This window comes from Heliangelus exortis, chromosome 31 (genome assembly GCF_036169615.1).
Source record: "Heliangelus exortis chromosome 31, bHelExo1.hap1, whole genome shotgun sequence".
NCBI classification, from domain to species: domain Eukaryota; kingdom Metazoa; phylum Chordata; class Aves; order Apodiformes; family Trochilidae; genus Heliangelus; species Heliangelus exortis.
Genome location: NC_092452.1, coordinates 458,881 through 480,044, shown reverse-complemented (window position 1 = coordinate 480,044; position 21,164 = coordinate 458,881). Strand labels below are relative to the sequence as shown.

The 21,164-nt window shown below is 44.4% G+C and overlaps 1 protein-coding gene across 5 annotated transcripts; it reads left to right on the top strand.

The window, feature by feature from the left end:
- The first annotated feature begins 2,005 nt into the window (after positions 1-2,005).
- CERS5 (ceramide synthase 5) lies at positions 2,006-20,623 on the top strand. Of its 5 annotated transcripts, XM_071729554.1 has the most exons (11): positions 2,006-2,242; positions 7,058-7,163; positions 9,242-9,372; positions 10,300-10,357; positions 10,491-10,541; positions 11,128-11,220; positions 12,548-12,676; positions 12,962-13,068; positions 14,847-15,003; positions 16,144-16,173; positions 20,241-20,623. In XM_071729554.1, the coding sequence occupies exons 1-11, from the start codon at positions 2,043-2,045 to the stop codon at positions 20,391-20,393; spliced, it is 1,215 nt and encodes a 404-aa protein (XP_071585655.1). In that variant the 5' UTR covers positions 2,006-2,042; the 3' UTR covers positions 20,394-20,623. The 5 variants fall into 5 exon arrangements, with proteins under 5 accessions (XP_071585655.1, XP_071585653.1, XP_071585652.1 ...); XM_071729552.1 differs by lacking the exon at positions 20,241-20,623 and having other exon boundaries at positions 2,007-2,242; positions 16,076-16,173; XM_071729550.1 differs by lacking the exon at positions 16,144-16,173 and having other exon boundaries at positions 2,008-2,242.
- The last annotated feature ends 541 nt before the right edge of the window (positions 20,624-21,164 follow it).

Below are 21,164 nucleotides of genomic sequence, written 5' to 3'. Positions count from 1 at the left end.
TTAAGCCTGAGGTAGGTTTGGTTGGAATAGAGGGACTAAAACCTTGAAAAAGTGCAGAAAGTGTGGTGCAGCAGCATGAGAAAATGTTTGTGAGGTGTATGGGGAGGAGGGAGAGAGCAGGGAAAAGAAGCTCTGTCTGTCTGGAAGGGATCAGCAGTTCCACATCATGAGGTGTACAACCTGTGCTGATTTTTCTTTCTTTTTAAGGGTGAAGACTTGATTTGTACAGATACAGGGACTGCAAACCAAAGCAAGCTGCTGTGCAAGCACAGGCTGCTTTCTGTAACCTTATACCTAACAAAATAAACCTGGTATCAGGTTTCCTCCCAATTGCTCAGCAATCGGATGTGTTTCTGCCTGGAAATTGCACTAAATGTGTTTGAAAAGGGAGGGAAGAATGTTTGTTGTGGGCTTGGATTTATTGAGGATGCCTGCTACTTGTTTCTAAGGAAACACCATTGAATTTTACATTGCATCCCCAGCTACATGAGGGGGAGGCAAAGCAGTGCTGGCTGCAGCTACCAGATACTTCAGTTCTGGTTAAATTTCAGGCAGCTGGGAGACTTTGAGATCCAAGAACCCTTTTACTGTTCCTGCATTCTGCCTGAGCATTTCTCTTCTAGGAGAAATTAGCACAAGTGGTACTTTTAAATAAAGTTGTTGATTAAAAAAAAGGAAAAAAAAAAAAACCAAAAAGTGAACAGCTCATGAACTAGCCTGTCCTTGAATCTATTAGTTATCATAGCAGTTGAGTGCTTAATGGGCCATTTAATTTGCTCCTGCCTGGACAGATGCCAAAAGAGCTATTAGATGAAAGATGGGTCATTTGCTGCAATGGATGAGGAAGTTGGTGCTGACCACCAGCATTATGGAGAGAACATAATTAAAAAGCTTATACAAACCTGAGGCTTGGTTACTTGGTACTCTTCATACCAAGAGTGGGAAGCTAAACCACTGAATGTTTTAAAAGCTACAAGGAAAATCTTAAAACTTTGCCAAACAATGTACTTTTGGGTCTCTGTTTTGCACATAAATGTTAATATTAGTAGAACTAATCCTTGGTATCTTACCATGTGCTCCACGTGAGAATCTGCAGTGTCCTGCTGGCAGCTCTGGGGTCCTTCCCTTCAGAGGTGAACTGGGCTGGGAGCCTGCCTGAATTAATGAATCCTGGAATCATTTGGGCTGGAAAGGACCTCAGAGATCACCCAGTTCCAACCCCCTGGGCAGGGACTTCCCCACCAGCCCAGGAAGCTCCAAACCTCATCCAACCTGGGCCTGGGACAGGAGCTCCCCAGCCTCCAGGGAAGAATTCCTCTCAAGATCTCCCCTCTGTCAGGTTGAGGCCATTCCCCTCATCCCACCCCTCCAGGCCCTCATCCAAACTCCCTCCTCAGCTTTCCTGGAGCACTGGAAGGGGCTCTGAGGTTTCCCTGGAGCCTTTTTTGGGCCAAACCACCCCGACTCCCTCAGCCTGCCCAGAGCTGCTCCAAGCCCTCAGGTCATCTCCATGGCCTCCTCTGGATTCGTTCCAGCAGCTCCGTCTCCTCCTTGCACCTTGGGGGGGTTCACACTTCCCACAGAAACTGTCTCGAAGAGTTTTGTTTGTTTTTTTTTTTTTTTTCCTCTCAGAACAGCCCCTCTGTGTCCGCGAATAAATAAATAAAGGCTTCCGAGAGCCACCAAAGCCCCCTTTCTCCCTTCCTTTCTCCCTCTATCGCGACATTTCTGCTCCCGCCCCCCGACTATCGCGACAGCAGCGCTGAGGCGACGGCGGCAGCGCGTGCCCGCGGCTAACGGCCCGCCGGGAGCGCGCGGAGGTGGCGGTAGGGGCGTGGCCGGGACGAGCCACGCCCACCACACGCACGCGCCCTGCCCGAAATGGGGCGGGGCGAAATGAAGGGGCGGGGCGAAACGAAGGGGGAGGGGCAAAGGGAAAGGGGTGGGGCGAGAGGAAGGGGGCGGGGCTGGGGCTGCGGTGGCCGCGGCGGCGGCGGCGGCGGCGGCGGCGGAGGAGGAGGAGGAGGGGGAGGAGGCGGAAGATGGCGGCGGCCGCGGCGGCGCTGCGGGCCTGGTTCTGGAACGAGCGGTTCTGGCTGCCGCACAACGTGACGTGGGCAGACCTCGCCGGGGAACCGGGCCCACCGGGCGGCGGCGGGTTGCAATACCCACGGGCCGGCCACGTCCTCTCCGCTTTCCCGCTGGCGCTCGGCATCTTCGCCGTGCGGCTTCTCTTCGAGAGGTGAGCGCCGGGGGCTCCCCCCCCACCCCCTCAGCCTTTCACCCCGCCCCGACTCCGCGGGGCGTCCCTAGGGGCGGCTGGGACGCTGCCCGCTCCCGCCTTAGGGACAGCGCCCGGTGAGGCCTCGGTGTCTCTTAGCAACGGCTGCCGAGCGCCCCGGGGGGCGGCGGGACGGGCCCGAGGCGGGACGGGCTCCGGAGGGCGGTTCGGATGGGTTCCCCCCCCCCCCCTGAGCTCGCCCCTCAGGCCCCGCCGAGGCCTTCCGCTGAGGCCGTGCCGAGCTCCCCGGCCGCCGCCTCTCCTGAGGCGTTTTTTGTGTGAAAAAGGAAAATTGTTTAAGCCGCGAAAAGCTGTGTCGGTGTCTGTCACGATATAGAGAAACCCCCCCCCCCCTCCTAAGGTTCGTTTCTCCCTGAGAGGCTCCGTGGGTGCTAGCGGTACCTTCTGCTGAGGTAATGCAAGAAAAATTCGGGGGGAGGGCGGTGGAAATTCACTTTTTATTTCTCCTCCTGTCCGGCAGAACCTCTGTTTGGTTGTGGTGTTGGTCTCTGCCTTGTCCCTCTGCTTCCCTTGCGAGTTCCTGGAGGAGGAGGAAATGGGATTTGTTCCCATGGGCTGGTGTATTATTATTATTAATTATTATTATTATTATTATTATTATTAAAGAGTTTTGTGGATCCCCCGCATCTCGGGCGTGAGCTGAGTGCCTGCAGGTCACACCCCGAGCAGGTGTAATGCTGTAATTAGCTGGAGTATCCCTGAGCATCGAGCCCATCCCTGGGGGAAAGGTTTATCCCTGCTGTGATGTGTATCTCTTCCAGCCACATGCAGGGCAGGCGGTGTGGGTGGCAGGGATCCTAATGAGGAAAGTGGATTATGGAGGAAATCAAGTGGAAGAGACCCAGGCACCTTGTGTTCCTCTTTAAACAGTTGATTTAATCTTAAATTTCCCCATTGTAGGGGCAGAAGTGTTACTAAGAGTGTAAAGGAGTAAAGTGAGTGGGAGTCAAGCTGGATTTCTTTTGGGGGTTTTCTGTAAGAAGTGTGAAGCTTTCAGAAAGGAAACAGGAGGGGACTGGACCAAAGTAGGTGAACTGTGGAGAAAAATGAAGCAGGGCAATAGAAGAGAAATTCCAGAGGCTCTTTTTTTTTCTCTCTATTTTATCTTTCTGTTCTGTAAAGTTATAAAATAAATAAAGCTTTAGAAAACTGGTTGCACACAGGTGGCAGTGCCAAAATCTCATCTCAGCTTGCTGCCAGCCTTGATCAAATGTTCACACTTGCCAGCAGACAAGGAAAGGGAGTTGTGAGGCAGAACAATATCCCTGAGAGGGACATGGCAGGAAGGTCTCACTTTCCAAACCCTGCTCAGTTCAGGTGTCTTGAGTCTGGGGAAGAGATGCCAAAGATTCCCTTTCCTCTGGAGTGTGAGATGTCAAGAGAGATACACTGCATCCTACCACACCTTGTAAAAAAGTCTGCTCCTGCTAGCAATTGCTTTGTCTTGATAATGTCTGCCCAGTTTGTGACATTTCTTTTGTGGTTTTAATGTAGGGAGGAGTTAAGTGACAAATTAAGTCTTCTGCCTGCACAATGAAGGTTCCAGACCAGGGCCTGGCTCCTGAGAGAGTTGTTCCTCCTTCTCAGCTCTGTCTTTGTGTCTCTGGTGGGATCCTGAAGTAAGCAGGTTGTGAGAGCAGCATGCAGGGCATTTCCATTTATTTTACAAGGCCATCATTTTAAGAACTGCTTTTCTTTTTCCTCTTTGCCACTTTGACCATGTCATAGAAGTTCAGGGTTGTCTTAATAAAATCCCCTTGTGAATATAATAGTGATTCAGGCTTTGGGGCATGATTGTGTCAAATGTCTTCCTTGACACAAATTTGGCAATTGGACTTGATGACTCAGAATTTGAGTTATAAACTGGTGCAGCTCTTTTTGTTTTAGCTTTGCTTCGTTTCTTTCCTTTTCCTTTCCCTCCTGCATCTTCAGTGTGAGGAAGTGTTTCTGTGACACTTGACACAAGCTTCTCTTGGTGAATGCTCCTATAAATGAACCTTTGCATCCCAGTTTTGGTAAAATATTCACACTTGTGGGGTGTGTATGGCTCTAGAGCTGAGGCAAGACTCATAGAGGAAGGTAAGGTCCTGACTCCAGAGGGGTGAGATTTTTTGTGTAGGCAAGATAACAAAGAACTTCTGCCCACGAGTTTGTGTTGTGTTTTTTTCCTTAGTTATGCTTGCTGTTATTTTTTCTGACACATCTTGTGCCACTGCAGTCACAAAAAAATCCCCAGGTGTCTGTCAAAACCTGGAGCCTGTTATCCATATGGTGTGTTGATACTGGGATGCCCTTCAGTAATAAATATGCTTGTTGCTCTGCAGGTCTGAGGAAGGATCTGCAGCTTGTGCTCAACCACGAGGGGAGATAAAAGTGATTTTAGATGCTCCTTCATCTGGTCTGTCTGGAAAATTAGGGAAAGTTGTGGAGTGAAGTGGTTTAATCTTAGCACAGAGATGATGAAGAGGCAAACTCTTACTTTTGGTACATACTTTTACTGCATCATGGATTGTTCTTCCTTTTCAGAGCTCTGCTAGAGTCACCAGACAAACTTGAAGGTTTCATGGAATAATTTTGCCTTTGGGTTGGTGAAGTACAACATGCTGGGCACATAATTGTTGTAGCATATGAGGCTGTGTACTTGGTTTCAAAATCAGCCTGTCTTAATTATTAGTGTAAAAAAGGTAGCTTGGTAGAGGTGCCTTAAGCCAATGAGCTTATAAAACCTGCTCATAAAAGTGTAATCTGAGTGTTTAAGTGATGATAATTCCCTTCTGGGAAGGTGTGGCAGTAAGTTGACCTTGGGAATAGTTGTTGCAGTTAAGATTTCTGTGGAGTCATAAAATAATTTAGATTAAAAGGCATCTCTGGAGGTCACGTTGTCCAATCCTCTCCTCAGAGCAAGGCCAACGTTTCAGTCAGCTCAGGTTGCTTGTGGTCTGGTGCTGCTCAGTTCTGAGTATCTCCAAGGATGGAAATTCTGCTTCCTGAGCAGCTTTTTTCTTCTGGTGTTGAACTGCTGGCACAATGCAGAATTTTATTTCTTTTTCTGTGGGCTCCAGCACCAAACTTGCCCATCTGGAAACATCTGTGACCAAAAATCTAGCATGCCAATGGGGTTTGAAATGTGAGTTTTCCTTATCTACAGAAAATAACATCTATTTTTCTGACTGGCAGCAGGATTAAGCACTCCATATTCCACCTGCAAGGTGCCAGGGTTGAAGCAAATGGGCTGTGGGCAGACTGTGAGCTCCAAGCCTGGGCACAGCCATTACTTGCAGAGTTAGAGAAGCTCACTTAGGGCTTGAACTTCCTTAAAAGTAATGAAATCCAGTGCTACCATCCTTTTTCCTTCCTGTTTCTGTGGCTGGGACTCCCTGCTTGTGACTTTTGCTTCTGTTGATGTCTGGCTGCTACTCTGCACCTATGTGGGTTTTTTTTTGTTTTTTTTTTTTGTTTGCTCTTTGGTCACCCACAGCCTTAACTGAGTAACTTGAGTCCTGTGTGGCATCTGCAGCCTGTGGCTTACTGTTGGTTTATTTTATTTTTTCCCTGATTTCTGGAAACATCTGTATTTTTTCCCTAAGGCTGCTGGTGGTGGAAATGTACTGCTCAGGAGTAGTTTCATGAAAATTTTTGAGTTTGTTGGGTTTGCTGTTTGTTTTTTTTTGCAGTCTTTAAGTCCCAAAGTGAATTCTGTATTTTATTTTCTTTTCCCAAGGAGATTCTGTTTCTGCTTTCCTTGGTGTTTCAGGTTTTGAGTTGCAGAATAATGCCAAAGCTTTGTAGAGCTTTTGTAACTATTCCCTTCTTGTTCCTAAAACAAAAGAAAACTCCACAGAATAATAACTGAATGTGCAGGTTTTAAATTTTTTTTTTCAGATTTCCTTTATTAAATGAGGAAATTGACCCAAACTCTGAGTATCTAAAGGCAAGTAGGGTTTTTTCCACAGCCATTTGTTCCTGAAGTCCTCACAACTTGCTCCCAAGAACTGCTGGGGAGTTGAGGTTCTCCTGAATTTCAAGCTCTCCTTCAAAACCCAAAGAAAAATGGTAGCAAATGTTGGGAAAAGCTGCTTTTTCTGCTTGATGGCAGCTAAATGGGATACAAATGTGTAATTTGGTGTCCTCAGTTATCTCTAAAATAATCTATTTTGAAGGAAAATAGATTTAATGATGCAAATATTGGGTCCTTTTCAAGATCAGTTTTGAGAAAGAGGTTATTCTTGCTCTCTCAAAAGAATTGATTAAAAAACCCAATAAAACTTGCTCCTTGAAACCCTTCTCTCTCACCCACCAACAGGAGAGCAAACAATTCACATATTCAGGTAAAAAATACATTTTCCTTGGAGTCTGGTGCCCATTTTGACCCAGAGGTGCAGCAAAACTGAGGGAGATACCAGAGCAGGTGGCTCCTTACCTCTTCCTCATTCTCTGAAGGAAACAAGGCACTGGATTTTCCCCAAAGCTATTATTTTATTTGAGTCATGAGAATCCCCCTGTGGGAGGACCCATTCTAATACTTCCAAGCCAAGACAATGAAGATTTGGGATTTTGTTCTGGTTGTGTCTCTTCTTCATGCTCTCTGCAGCTGCCTTTTGGATTAATAAAAAGTATTATTTCACCTGGGAAGAGTGAACATCTTCAAGAGCTTTTTGGATGGGTTTTGCAGTTGGTGACCCCTTCAGGGGGGTTTCTGGAGGAGGGAAACAGGTCTCTTGTTTTAATCCAGCTCTTTCTTGGGAACTCTTCCAGGTTTATTGCCAAGCCATGTGCCATAAACCTTGGCATTCAGGACAGTGGACCTCACAGAGCCCAGCCCAATGCAATTTTAGAGAAAGTGTTTACATCCATCACTAAGGTGAGTCCTGCTTCAAATTCTGCTGGAAATGGAGGCCTAGAAGGGAAGGGGGGGGAAGCTTTCTGCTTCCTTTTCCCCACTTAAAGAGAAATGCATTTCACACTGTGCCTGCACAATCAGCAGACTCATTTTGCTTTGCCCCTGGCATAACCTTGGAGCAATTCTCTCTGTGGCTGACCTATGCTTTTTGCCACAGAAGAAACTTTTTTTTTTTTTAAATAAATAAATGCTCCCTTTTGTCCTGGTTTGGGCCAGGATGAAGATGATCTTTTTTAGAAAGGTACCAGGCCTCTTCCTTCAGTGCCCTCCCATTGTCCAAATGTTAACTCCTGGTAATTCTTGGCCTAAAAAGAAATTTACCAGAATATTTAAACTTTTTACTGGAAAAATGCTCCCTTTTCCCTTGAGATTTCTTCCTTTGCTGGTTTTATTGGCCAATTGTGTGAATGCCTTCCTCTTCTTCTTTTTTTTTGCCATCTACTGTGGAACTGTCACAGTAGAAGTCAGTTATTTAAGGAAAAAGTGTTCAGTCAGTGGAAGTGTGCCCTGATGAAGGGTAAGATTATTTCATATTGGCAGTAGGTTTTTTCTTTTGATTGTTTCATGGCCTTCCTTTTCAATTCTTTGCTCCAGAATTACAGAATTCAGTTGAATGGTGGCAGTGAAAGGCACACAGACTGCACGATAGATTTTCATTAAAGAGAATGAAAATGGAAGGTTTTGTGTTCTGGTTTTCTGATGCTGAACTTCCTTCTGAGTGGAGCAGATAAAGTGCTCAGTAAATGGGAAATTATATCAAACCTTTGCTAAAATTTGCCTCATGGGAGCATGAAAGTTTTGAGGGCATTGGGATGAGGTGTGAACTGCAGAGTCCACGTGTTTTGATGCTGTTTCTGGGGAGGACTTTTATGTAGGGGATGTCTTTGAAATTAATGTTTTCAGAAGCCCCTGGGGACTGCATGCTATGCAAAATTTATCCAGCATAAGAAAAGAATACTGGGACATCTAACTCAGTGTGCTTGTGTCTGCTTGTTTGGAGAACCTGAATGTGGGGTGGCACTGATGCAGGGGAAGGATTTCACTGCTGTTCTGGAATCAAAGCTCTGTAAATTCTCCTTTGAGGGAGGTTCACTTCCAACAGAAGTGTCAGACAGCCCCAGCTATTAAACCCTGGTAAAGTGCAGGGAGCTCTGGGTGTGATGGGGTGACAGGAAAGTCCTGGGCTCAACACTGCAAATGAAATGAGAGATTATTTGGCTTTTCAGTTGAGCAGTCTGGTGACTCGATTAAATCAGTGTTCTGCATAGTTTTGGGGGTTTGTCTGGAACTCAAGTGGTAAAATGTGTTTATCATCTTTCAGTTGTAAGAGCTCCCTGGCAGAGCTTGTTAAAAGGAATCTGGTCTGACACTAACGTGGCTTATCTCCCCACTGGGCCATTTTAGAGGTAGTTATCAGGTTTTGTTCACTTTGTCTCTTATAAATCCATTTATGACATTATTTAAAGAAACTAGAGTCGCCAGGCAGGACTATTATTTATTTTTTCAAATTGAATTCTATTAATAAACTTTGATAAAATATCAGCATCTCCATGATGCTCTTTTGGAATACACAAATATCCAGCATGTTAAACCAACTCTCACTTTAAAATTTCCCTAAACTTGGAGTGTGTAGCAACCCTTAAATGTGTTGAGCTTTGATCTGCCTGAGTTCTGGACTCCTTGAGTTGCTGTGCAAGTTTTAACAGGCAGGACAGGACATTTTAAAAGCTCTTTCCTCTCCCAAATTAAGAAGCAGAACAATTGCATTCTTTGTCATCAAATGACGAAATAGATGAGGAAATGTTCAACCAAAAGCATTCTGAATAATTAAGTAATTAGTGGCTTATGGAGGTTAAAGATGAATTCACATTTCTGGCAACGGGTTCCTGCTTTTGGGCTGCACCTGATGCCATCCTGGGGGTTTGGTGACCTGGGCATCACTTCTGCCACGCTGCTGAGGGGGATCTCAGAGTGCAAGCAGGTTGAGGAGCAGGAGAAATGAGCCTTTTTTGGATTTTTTTTTTTTTTTTTTCCTTCAGTCTCCAGATGGGAAGAGGTTGGAAGGCTTGGCAAAACAGCTGGACTGGGACGTTCGCAAGATCCAGCGGTGGTTTCGGCATCGGAGGAACCAGGACAAACCCACCACCCTCACTAAGTTTTGTGAGAGCATGTATGTGTGTGCAGGGGCCAAGCTGTGTCTTGCCTTTTTTTAACTAAAAGCCTGGTCTGGAGTGTCTTGGGCTTGGCTGCTGGAAGAGGAGCTCCTGGAGAAGCAAACAGAAGAAGCTGGGAGGGCTCTTTAGGTGTCGGTCAGCTAAAATCTTTTCTGTGGGTGCACGAGGGAGCAGAGCACCTGCCCAGGAGCTCCTCCTGCCAGCCACAACCAACCTAAAGATGGTCCTTAAGGCCAGTGCAGCACCCCTGAGTGCATGTGTGCCTCTGCATGTAATTAAGTTTTTAGACTGAAAAGAAGTCTGCTGTCTGCACACTTAGGTTGCAGAGCAGTGTTTATTTCCAGAATGCCCCCATGGCTCACAAAGTGATGGATTATGCCCTTACAGACACTTCTTGGCTCCCTGTTCTTTTCATTCCAGTCCATTCTTTTGTTCTTTGTTTCTTTCTGTGTGCTTGCAGTTACCTCTGTTAGTGTAGTAGCATCTGAGTATTTTTTCCTGACTTGTTATTTCTTCTGTGCTGGTTTCTTCCCTTTCCAGTAACTTTCTGCATATTAATTCTTCCTCCCAGTATGGTTTTGTCTACTTAAAGCCACAAGGTAAGAGGGACAAAGACATATATTAGGATACCTTCTGGATAACAGAATATCTTGTTATATATTAAAGCATATGAATGATGCATGCCCACTCTGAACTTTATTTCTGACTTGTCTTGTTGATGCAAAGTTCTGTGTGGTGTGAAAACTCTTCAAGAGGTTTATTCTTACATGAAATAAAGGATTACCAGTTGGTGGGGAAAGCTTTTCATGTGTCAGAATGTGGGTTTTTTCACTTTTATCATTTTATAAATGTTGACCAGAAGCTATTTCTATTTCCTAAGTTTAATTTTTGCTTCTTTTTTTTTTTTTTTTTTTTTTTTCCAGGTGGAGATTTACATTTTATTTAAGTATATTTTTTTATGGAATCAGGTTTCTCTGGACGGTGAGTTTTGCTGTTTTGTAATAAATTCAGCTTGAGTGGTAAAATCAAGATAAAATTCCAGTGAAACAGTCCACTGCCTGAGATGACAGGGAAGAAGAAACCCAGTGAATAATAACTTACTTTTTCCCTTTAGGCACCCTGGTTTTGGGACACACGACAGTGCTGGTACAATTACCCTTTTCAGGTAACTGCTGAACACTAGATTCCAGCTTTTTGCACAATTTCAGCTTTTATTTTTGGTTGATAGCAAGTTGAATCTCAGTAGACTGGAATGCTTCTCATTATCCTGCAGGGTGGATGCTGCACAGGCTGCAACCTGGTCAGTTTTCTAGTGAGAAAAAAAAAAACCCCAAAATGCAGAAAATCCTGCTGGTAACTCATTTCCAGTGATAATTTTCATTATGCAGCAATTATTGTGTAGAGACCAAGCAGCTCTTTTCAGTGTCTGGTTGTCCTAATCCAAGAGCATGTGTTGTAAATATTGACAAGGGATTATTCCTTTTGAGTAAAGGAGTAAAATTTGTTTAATTTTAAAATTTTTTGAATTTTACTCCTTTTCTTTGAAACACACAAGTGTTTGTGTGACCAAGCCTGGAGAAAGGAGTCTTTTGCTTAAGCTGGTTTTTCCTAAACCTTAATTCTGGATCTTTTAACTTACTGCTCAGCATTCTAAAGGGACAGAGTGGGATGGCAAGGAAAGAGAAAATAAATTTTGATGTAAATTGTCAAGTACTTTGTCTTTAACTGTGCTGTCTTTGTTTGTTTTCCAGCCTCTAACATCCAGGCTTTATTATTACTATATCTTGGAGCTGGCCTTCTATTGGTCTCTCATGTTTTCTCAGTTTACAGACATTAAACGGAAGGTGAGGTCAACCAGAGTTGCATTAATTACTTTGCTAATTAGATAGGACTAACAAAAAAATGTCAGTGTGCCTGGCCAGTAAGGCTGGGGCAAAGTAATAACTATTTTCTTCTTCATTCACATCTGTTTCTTTCTTGAATCACTGCCCAGTCCCTGGGAACAAGGGAGAAGCCTGGTGCATCCTTGAGAGTCCCTTTCACCTTCCAGGAGAGAAGAAAATCTCTCATTACCTCCCAATAAAAAGTTATAAAACCATTGTGTAAAAAAAAAAAAAAAAAAAGAGATGCAATTAGAAAGCTTGCAAGAAAACATGAGAGGTTCAAAGCAGTACCTTGCTGAGCTGGGGAAAAAATGGCAAACACTAAAGCAATAATAAATGCTGCTTTGAAATGAATTTTTCATGTTTGTGTAGCAGGATGGTAACAATTGCTGGAATCCAATTGCTGTGTTCTAGGATTGGCTGATTGCTGCTGCTGGAAAACAGCTCATCATAAATCATAGTTTATTGCTTCTGTTCTGCAAAGTGGCAAATTATCCCAGCTCTTCCACTGACTGTTCAAAAAGAAACATTTGCCTGTGGTTTTTTTTTTTTTTTCTTTTTTTCTGTACTGAAATAGTATCAGGTGAGGCTCTACAGAGTATCTCTACAGGCAGAAAGGGAGTGATTAAGAGCATCTGTGATGCTGTTTATATTTAATTTTGCACTCTGGCTTTAACAAAGCAGATTACATTCCCCACTGGTAGGGCACTTTCCCAGGGAAGTATTGGAGCCAGGGGGCTAAACTGGAAACCAGCCCTGAGTGTGTGTGCATTGTAAATTTTATTTTTTTTTTTTTTTTTTTATTAAATGAAGTGGCCCAGTTCTTGCTGTTGGGTTATGGTGGGTTCTGTGCCTGTTCTGCTCTGGCAGGCTGTTGCTTGCTGACAACAGGAACAGCAGAGTACTCAACATTTCTGCCAAGAGCTGAAAGGAAGAGCAATAGGAGTGAAATGCCAAAAACAAGGGGCAGTTTCTGTGCTGTCAGCATTTCCAGTGGGGTCTGCAGGCATCATACTTGGCTTTACCTTGCACTTGTGTGCCAGAGAGGCTGTGCTGTGCCTGCCTGTGCAGAGCTCTGACTTTCCAGGCACAGAAATGCTGGGAAAGACCTTTCTGGAAGCATTAGTGGTGATGTTGGTGTTGTGTGATGATGCTTTATCTGAAATGGAGTCAGAGTCTGAACTGAAGTCATCTTTGACCCCATTAGTCAGGTGTGTGGCCCTGTTCCAAACTTTTGTGTTTATTTGGCAGCCAGAGAGTCTTCATTCACTTTTATTTCTGTTTCCAGGACTTCCTGATCATGTTTGTCCATCATTTGGCTACAATAGGACTCATTACCTTCTCTTACATGAACAACATGGTGCGGGTTGGGACTCTGGTGCTCTGCCTCCACGATGCATCAGATTTCCTTTTAGAGGTGAGTTTCCCCTCACATCTTTGCAGACCAGCTGCTAGGGGGGGCTCAGGGGAGCAATCTGAGTTTCCCCTTCTTAAAACTACATGAAATATGCCATTAAACTTGTGCTGCTGATCCTGCCTTGTCAGCTTTTCATCATAAGTGCTTTAGTGCTGAGCATAATCCTCAAATGCTCCAAACTCCTTACAAAATGTGATGGCTTGAGGGGTTTTGGAGGCTCTGCAGCCTGGTAATTACATGAGTGCACAAAGGGAATAATATTCTCATGTTTCTTGTCTCTTTTAGGCTGCAAAGCTAGCTAATTATGCCAAGTACCAACGACTCTGTGATGCTTTCTTCATGCTCTTTGGTGTCGTTTTCATTGTTACACGGTTGGGCATTTATCCTTTCTGGTAAGCACCTGGAAGGTCTTCTTTGTTCTTTTTGTTGCATTTTTCTTGCAAGCATTTCAGCCTGAAGTTGCAGACAACCCAAGTGCTGTTTGGAGCAGTGCATTGGAGTAGGGATGTGAAGAAACCTCTCAGCAATCAGCTGAGAGTGAGCAGAATCCTAATGCACAGCTGGCCCCTCTCCTCCTCCTCCTGCAAAGTGATGACAGGGCTTGTTAGCTGTAGCCAAGTCAGCTATATCTGCTCTGAAAAAAAACTTCAAGGGTTCTTTGCTTCTCTGAAGAAGTTCTGGAAATAGTTCCAAACGAGGTCTCTTGGTAAATTTGATTTTTAAGCATCTGGTTTAGTCATCACTGCAGTTTCTGCTTCTTGTGACACTTGTGTCCTGTCCTTGTGTTGTGACTCTTCAGACCCTGAAATAAGTCTTAGGTTTCTTGGGAGGTAAAACCTTGGCTAAATGGCTTATAGCTCATCCTCCTGTAATGAGATTCCCTCTCACCCAGTAGGTCAGGCTTGGTGAGGTTCTGCTCTTGATGAGCTGTTACCCACTTCTGTGTGAGAAGAGTGAGGAAAATTTGGTTACACCTGATGAGCACAGAGTTTATTTTGGGTTTACTGCATGCATTTATTTCCTAGGCAATGGGCAGCTTGCATTCCCACTCTTTCTGGGTATCCCAGTGGGAGGCAGAAACCAAACTTACACTTTGGTGTTGGGGTTGCAATGAAAGCTCTTCCTTCTTTCCCAGTTAAATGCATCAAAGGCATTTAGAGAAGGGAGAGCTTTAATTCTTAGGTCTTCAGAGGCTCCTTCCAGAGACAATGAGATCGTTGTCATTGTTTTTATTGCTGTTGTTTGTCATGAGGTGATGCTCTTGCATCATGCTCCTGCTCAGCAGACCTGTAAATCTTTAATGTGTTTTCCACTGGCTGTAATGTAATTCCTCATCTTGGTAGAGAAATCTGGCAAGCTTGGAGCAGTATTGCAGATCCCCTTCCCTAATGAGTACAAAACACCAACAGATCTCTGGAATTGCATGTAATTAGTCCACAAAGTGTCCAGGAGTTCTGTAGCTGCATTTTGGGGCACTTGGGTTCCTGTTTGAAGGCTTTGTTTTTCATGCGAAGCGTTAAAAGCTGTGTGAAATTATTGATGTCTTTAAAGGTCTCTCCATACCTCCCAACTTCATAAAATCTAAAGTGTTTACTAAATTGAGCACTGGCAGTAACTCCCAGCCACAAGAACAGCAAAACAATAATGAAAGAAAGCAGAAAGCTCTGTCCATAAAGCAGCTCCTTGGCTTTTGGCTCGGCAGGAGGAATCTATAAAAATCTGGGGGAAGAGAATTGCACACAGGGAGGGAATCCTACTGGGAACAAAATTCCTTCCTGATCTTTAAATGTGAGTGAAGACTGCCCAAGTCTGAGTGTGTTAAGTGGTGTTTTGATGACCTGTGCAGCTTGACATCCCTTCCTCTCAAGTTGATGATAAATGTTGATGCTTTGGAGCAGGAAATTGGCAGCCGCTCGGTGCCTGTCACCCAACTGCAGAACATTCACATCTTCTCCTGGTTGTTGCTCAGCTCAAATGTTTCTAATTAGCTTGAAGTCTGTCTCCTAGCTCTGGCAAGAGCCACTCTGCCAAGAAGCAGAGTGACAGATGCTTAAGTGAGCCACAAACTGGTGTGCATCTGGCCACCCCTCTCCGGGGCTGGAAGCCACGGCCCCGCGCACTGCATCTCTTTTAGGATTTTGTCTGTAATGTCTTTCTGCATCTCTTTTAGGATTTTGAATACAACCCTTTTTGAAAGCTGGGAGTTGATCGGTCCTTACCCTTCCTGGTGGCTCTTCAATGGGCTTTTGGTAACCTTGCAGGTCTTGCATATCATCTGGTCTTATCTCATCATTCGCACTGCCTACAAGGCCCTCGTGCGGGGAAAGGTAAGGCTGCTGCTGCCTGCTGGGGCTCATCTTTCCTGCAAGGCCTGTCAGGCAACCCCAAAAAAAACTGGGCCCCCCAGTGAGGGCTGGAATGAGTTCTTGAGGGATTTGCATCAGGAGTGCTTTGTAGAGTGCTAGGTTTTTTTTTTTGGGTTTGTTTCTTTTCACCTTGGTTGCTCTGCAGGCTTGAGCTGCCAGGTGCATGCAAAGGCAAGGGATGCTTTCCTCTCTCTTCTGGTCATTCAGGGCAATAATTTTCCAGAATTTTTATATGTTGTAATAACAGTGATGATGACAGACCTGTTATGCACTTGCTTGGAGCTGAAGGTGGTGGCAGTGGGCTCTTTTTTCTGAACACTCATTGTTTTCCAGCTTTCCAACCAGCTGAAGGTTTTTGGGCTGGGTGGGGGTTGTGCATCCCCCACTTGTTGGCACTCCCAGAGGCTCCTGGCTCTGAGTTCAGAGGAGAAAGGGTTAGCAGAAATGCAGCTGGGTTTGCTGGTTGTCCCTGGCCTCATGGGGTGCAGTCTGGCTTCAGGCCTGAGGATTGAATTTCAATTTGTGCTGGGAGTCTCAGAGAGAGGGGGGGTGGCAGCTGGTTAGCAACAGCTCCTGCCCTGAGAGCAAACAATGCTGACTTTTGGCTGCAGCCTCAGTTGCCAAGCAGAAAGGTGTCACTCAACAAGACAGAGCCAACCCATCTAGGAACTCAACTTGACACCCAGCCTCCCCACCAGATGCCACTTCCCTTCCCAGGGAGCCCTGGCTGATTTCGTGGCAACAAATGCTTTTTCAGATCAGATTATTTGGTATTCTGAGTTTCTCTCAGTGGCTCTCCTTTATTTTTGACTTCTGAGCTGCCCCTCCACGTGGAACGTAACCTTGAAAAATATTTCTCAGTTGTCTGTGGCAGCAATTGTCAGGGGAGGGCAAGTCTCAGAGTATGCACATGATCTTTTCATCTGTTCCCCCCAGCTGCTGCTGCTGCAAACGTCTCATTTTCTGTCTGTGCAGCTATTTCTGCATCCTGAGGTCTACATCTTTTTCCTTTCCTTGGTTCTCTCCTGTCCAGGTGACCTAGCCAGAGAAAGGACTCTAAGCTCTGTCTCCTTCACTCTTTTCTCCTTTTCTCTGTGCCAGATTGGAGCTGGACAGCTTCATCCTTTGCATGTAAGTGTGATCTCTGCTTCTATTTATTCACTGGAACGTGTCTGGTTCAAGGCTGAGACAAAAGCAAAGCTGTGCTCTTGGGGCTTTGATGGCTGCTGCCTTCTCTTCAAACATTTCTCTCCCTGGCTGAGGCAGTGCTGGTTCTGACAGGATGCTAAAAGGCAGCTTTTTTTTCCCAAAGGTCAGAGAAGTGTCTGCTGTCAGCTGGCTGCATGACCTTCACCTTTCTGCTTTTATGTCCTCACAGAGCCTCTGGTATCTCCCTTTAGTGCTCATTAACTCCGGGCTGGGTGGAAGGGGGCAGGAGAAATCCCCTGCTTTGTGCAGAAAGGAGCCCCCGAATAATAGGAAACATTTTGAGTGATTTCTGCTTCCTTCCAGTGACCCTTTGAACTTCCAGCAGAGCAGAAGAGTTGGGGGGGGGGAAAAAAAAAAAAAAAAATCAAAAGTTCTGGCAAGAGCCAGAAGCCAGTCCATCCAACAGGGCCATCAGAAGCGAGCCTGGAGATCATAGAATCATAGAATCCTAGAATCCTAGAATCCTAGAATCATAGAATCCTAGAATCCTAGGGGTAGGAAGGGACCTGGAAAGATCATCTAGTCCAACCCCCCCTGCCAGAGCAGGGCCCCCCAGAGTACATCCCCTAGGAACGTGTCCAGGTGGGTTTTGAATGTCTCCAGTGAAGGAGACTCCACAACCCCCCTGGGCAGCCTGTTCCAGGGCTCCGTCACCCTTACAGTAAAAAAATTTTTTCTGATATTCAACTTGAACCTCCTATGCTCCAATTTACACCCATTACCCCTTGTCCTATCACTGGGTTGGGGGAAGGGATCCCGCAGGTAGGGAGTGTCTGTGGGGCAGGGAGCCGGGCGGGGGGTCCCGGGGCTGCCCGGGGGGGAATTTATAAGGCAAAACAGCGAGGAAATTACCTCAGGGCAATCTCGGCTCTGAGCTGCCCCGTGGGTTATCATAGAATCCTAGAATCAGAGAATCAGAGAATCCTAAAATCATAGAATCATAGAATCCTAGGGGTTGGAAGGGACCTGAAAGATCATCTAGTCCAACCCCCCCTGCCAGAGCAGGGCCCCCTAGAGTACATCCCCTAGGAACGTGTCCAGGTGGGTTTTGAATGTCTCCAGTGAAGGAGACTCCACAACCCCCCTGGGCAGCCTGTTCCAGGGCTCCGTCACCCTTACAGTAAAAAAATTTTTTCTGATATTCAACTTGAACCTCCTATGCTCCAATTTACACCCATTACCCCTTGTCCTATCACTGGGTTGGGGGAAGGGATCCCGCAGGTAGGGAGTGTCTGTGGGGCAGGGAGCCGGGCGGGGGGTCCCGGGGCTGCCCGGGGGGGAATTTATAAGGCAGAACAGCGAGGAAATTACCTCAGAGCAATCTCGGCTCTGAGCTGCCCCGTGGGTTATCATAGAATCCTAGAATCAGAGAATCAGAGAATCCTAGAATCCTAGAATCATAGAATCCTAGGGGTTGGAAGGGACCTCGAAAGCTCATCTAGTCCAACCCCCCCTGCCAGAGCAGGGCCCCCTAGAGTACATCCCCTAGGAACGTGTCCAGGTGGGTTTTGAATGTCTCCAGTGAAGGAGACTCCACAACCCCCCTGGGCAGCCTGTTCCAGGGCTCTGTCACCCTTACAGTAAAAAAATTTTTTCTGATATTCAACTTGAACCTCCTATGCTCCAATTTACACCCATTACCCCTTGTCCTATCACTGGTCACCACTGAGAAAAGCCTAACTCCATCTCCCTGACACTCACCCCTTACATATTTGAAAACATTGATGAGGTCACCCCTCAGTCTCCTTTTCTCCAAACTAAAGAGACCCAGCTCCCTCAGCCTTTCCTCATAAGGGAGATGTTCCACTCCCTTAATCATCTCAGTAGCTCTGCGCTGGACTCTTTCAAGCACTTCCCTGTCCTTCTTGAACTGAGGGGCCATTAACTCATTAACTTTCCTTGGCTTCCAGCCAGATCTTCCCCTTGAGTTCAAAACCTTCCTGCCCGCTGCTCTCTGGAAAGCCCTAACCCTGACTCCGAGCAAGCACCAGAAGGAAATCCTCGGGAAAAAAACGAAATAAAAGAGGGTTGGGAGCTGCAGAGGTGCCGTGGGGGTGGCAGAGCGCGGACCCCTCAGCCCTGCGCGCTGCGGAGTTCGGGGCTCGGGCACCCCGCGTGCTTTTTTTTTTTTCCACGTTTTTTTCCACTTTTCTCATCTTTTCCTTCACTTCTTGGGGTTTTGGCTCTGCTGTGCTGGTGCAGTGCCCTCCCGCGGGCAGCCCCTGCAGCACGGAGCAGCGGGATCTGCGCTGAGAGCTCCCGAAAATCCCAAATCCAGGTGGTTTTTACCTAAAAGCTCCAGGTCTGGAGCTCAGGTCTCAGGGCTGGGGCGTTCCTGCTGCTCCCTGGGTTTGGGCTCCTGGTTCTGCCCCGTCCAGGCTGGTTTCTTGTTCAAAAATTTGTTGTCATCCATGAGCTGTGAAAATGGGGAGGAATTTTGTGCAAACAGCAATCTGATAAATGTAGCTGGTTAATTTTTAAAAATAATTCAGGTTGCTCCCCATAGAAGGAGCAGCTAATAAAATAATTTAATTTTTTTTAAATAATCCAGGCTGCTGCCCATAGAAGAAGCAGCTAATAAAATAATTTTTAAAATAATCCAAGCTGCTCCACACAGGAGAAGCAGCTAGTAAAATAATTTAATTTTTTTAAAATAATCCAGGCTGCTCCCCATAGAAGGAGCAGCTGATAAAATAATTTAATTTTTTTTAAATAATCCAGGCTGCTCCCCATAGAAGAAGCAGCTAATAAAATAATTTTTAAAATAATCCAAGCTGCTTCACACAGGAGAAGCAGCTAATAAGATAATTTAATTTTTTTAGAATAATCCAGGCTGCTCCCCATAGAAGGAGCAGCTAATAAAATAATTTATTTTTTTTTAAATAATCCAAGATGCTCCCTGTAGGAGAAGCAGCTAGTAAAATTATTTAATTTCTAAAATAATCCAAGATGCTCCCCATAGGAGAAGCAGCTAATAAAATAATTTAAAAAATAATCCAGGCTGCTCCCCATAGAAGGAGCAGCTGATAAAATAATTTAATTTTTTAAAAATAATCCAAGCTGCTGCCCATAGAAGAAGCAGCTAATAAAATAATTTAATTTTTTTTAAATAATCCAAGATGCTGCCCATAGAAGGAGCAGCTAATAAAATAATTTAATTTTTTTAAAATAATCCAGGCTGCTCCACACAGGAGAAGCAGCTAATAAAATAATATAATTTTTAAAATAATCCAGGCTGCTCCTCATAGAAGGGGCAGCTGATAAAATAATTTAATTTTTTTAAAATAATCCAGGCTGCTCCACACAGGAGAAGCAGCTAATAAAATAATTCAGTTTTTTTTAAATAATCCAGGCTGCTCCCCATAGGAGAAGCAGCTAATAAAATAATTGAATTTTTAAAATAATCCAAGATGCTCCCCACAGAAGAAGCAGCTAATAAAATAATAAATAAAATTGAATGAATAATAAATAAAATTGAGTGAATAATAAATAAAATTGAGTGAATAAAAACATTGAGTAAATAATAAATAAAATTGAGGGATTAATAAATAAAATTGAGTGAATAATAAATAAAATTGAGTGAATAATAAATAAAATTCAGGGAATAATAAATAAAATTGAGGGAATAATAAATAAAATTGAGGGAATAATAAATAAAATTGAGTGAATAATAAATAAAATTGAGGGATTAATAAATAAAATTGAGGGAATAATAAATAAAATTGAGTAAATAATAAATAAAATTGAGGGAATAAAAAATTGAGTGAATAATAACTAAAATTGAGGGAATAATAACTAAAATTGAGGGAATAATAACTAAAATTGAGGGAATAATAAATAAAATTGAGGGAATAATAAATAAAATTGAGGGAATAATAAATAAAATTGAGGGAATAATAAATAAAATTGAGGGACACAGCCCCCCAGCTCCTGCTTTTCTGCCTTTTTCACCTCATTTTCCCCCCAACTCTGGATTTGAACCCTTCCAGGTGTCCAAGGACGACAGGAGTGACGTGGAGAGCAGCTCTGAGGAGGAGGAGGTGACCCCCAGGACCCCCAAAGGGACTCTCAGCTCCTCCAGCAACGGCTCCAACCGGGCCAATGGCCACGTGGCCAGTGACCACTGGACAGAGGAGGAGTGAGCCCAGGAGCAAAGGAGAACTTTGGGTTTCAGAACCTCTGTGGAGCTCCCCAGATCATCCCAAACCCCAAAAAACCTCCAGGAAACTGAGCAGGGCCGGATCCCAGAGCAGCCCCGAGGCAGAAGGGACAAAACTCAAGGATTGGGGTGGAAAAAACAAACAACAGAGCTGCAGAGTTCATATATTTTTTTTTTTAAAAAAAAAAAAAAAAAGCCATTTTTGTACTTAAAGTCATAGTCCCGTGGGTGTTTGCAGAGGGAGCTTTGTATGTGAGAAACTGGTTTGGGGGTTTTTTGTTTTTTGTTTTGGTTTTTTTATTTTTTTTTTTTTGTGTGGTGTTTTCTTTTTTGTTTCTTTTTTTGGTTTCTTTTCAGGTTTCATTTTGGGTTTTTTTTTGTTTTTTGTTTGGTTTTTGGGGGGGGGTTTTGGTTTTTTGGTGTTTTTTTTGTTTCTTTTTGGGGTTTTTTGGTTTTTTTTGTTTGTTTGTTTGGTTTTTTGGGGGATTTTTTTGGTTTTTGAGTTTTTTTTGTTTGTTTCTTTTTGGGTTTCATTTTGGGGTTTTTTTGTTTGGTTTTTTTGTTTGGTTTTTGGGGGAATTTTTTTGGTTTTTTGGTTTTTTGTTTCTTTTTGGGTTTCATTTTGGGTTTTTTTTGTTTTTTTTTTTGTTTGGTTTTGGAGGAGATTTTTTTGGTTTTTGGGTTTTTTTTGTTTCTTTTTGGGTTTCATTTTGGGGTTTTTTTGTTTTTTTTTTGTTTGGTTTTGGGGGGGGAT

Bases quoted from the DNA above. Each gene is read 5' to 3' on its own strand.
- CERS5 (XM_071729554.1), top strand. From the start codon at position 2,043: ATGGCGGCGGCCGCGGCGGCGCTGCGGGCCTGGTTCTGGAACGAGCGG. The intron at 7,164-9,241 runs GTGAGTCCTGCT...TTTTTCCTTCAG, and splicing joins TGTTTACATCCATCACTAAG to TCTCCAGATGGGAAGAGGTT. The intron at 13,069-14,846 runs GTAAGCACCTGG...CATCTCTTTTAG, and splicing joins TTGGGCATTTATCCTTTCTG to GATTTTGAATACAACCCTTT.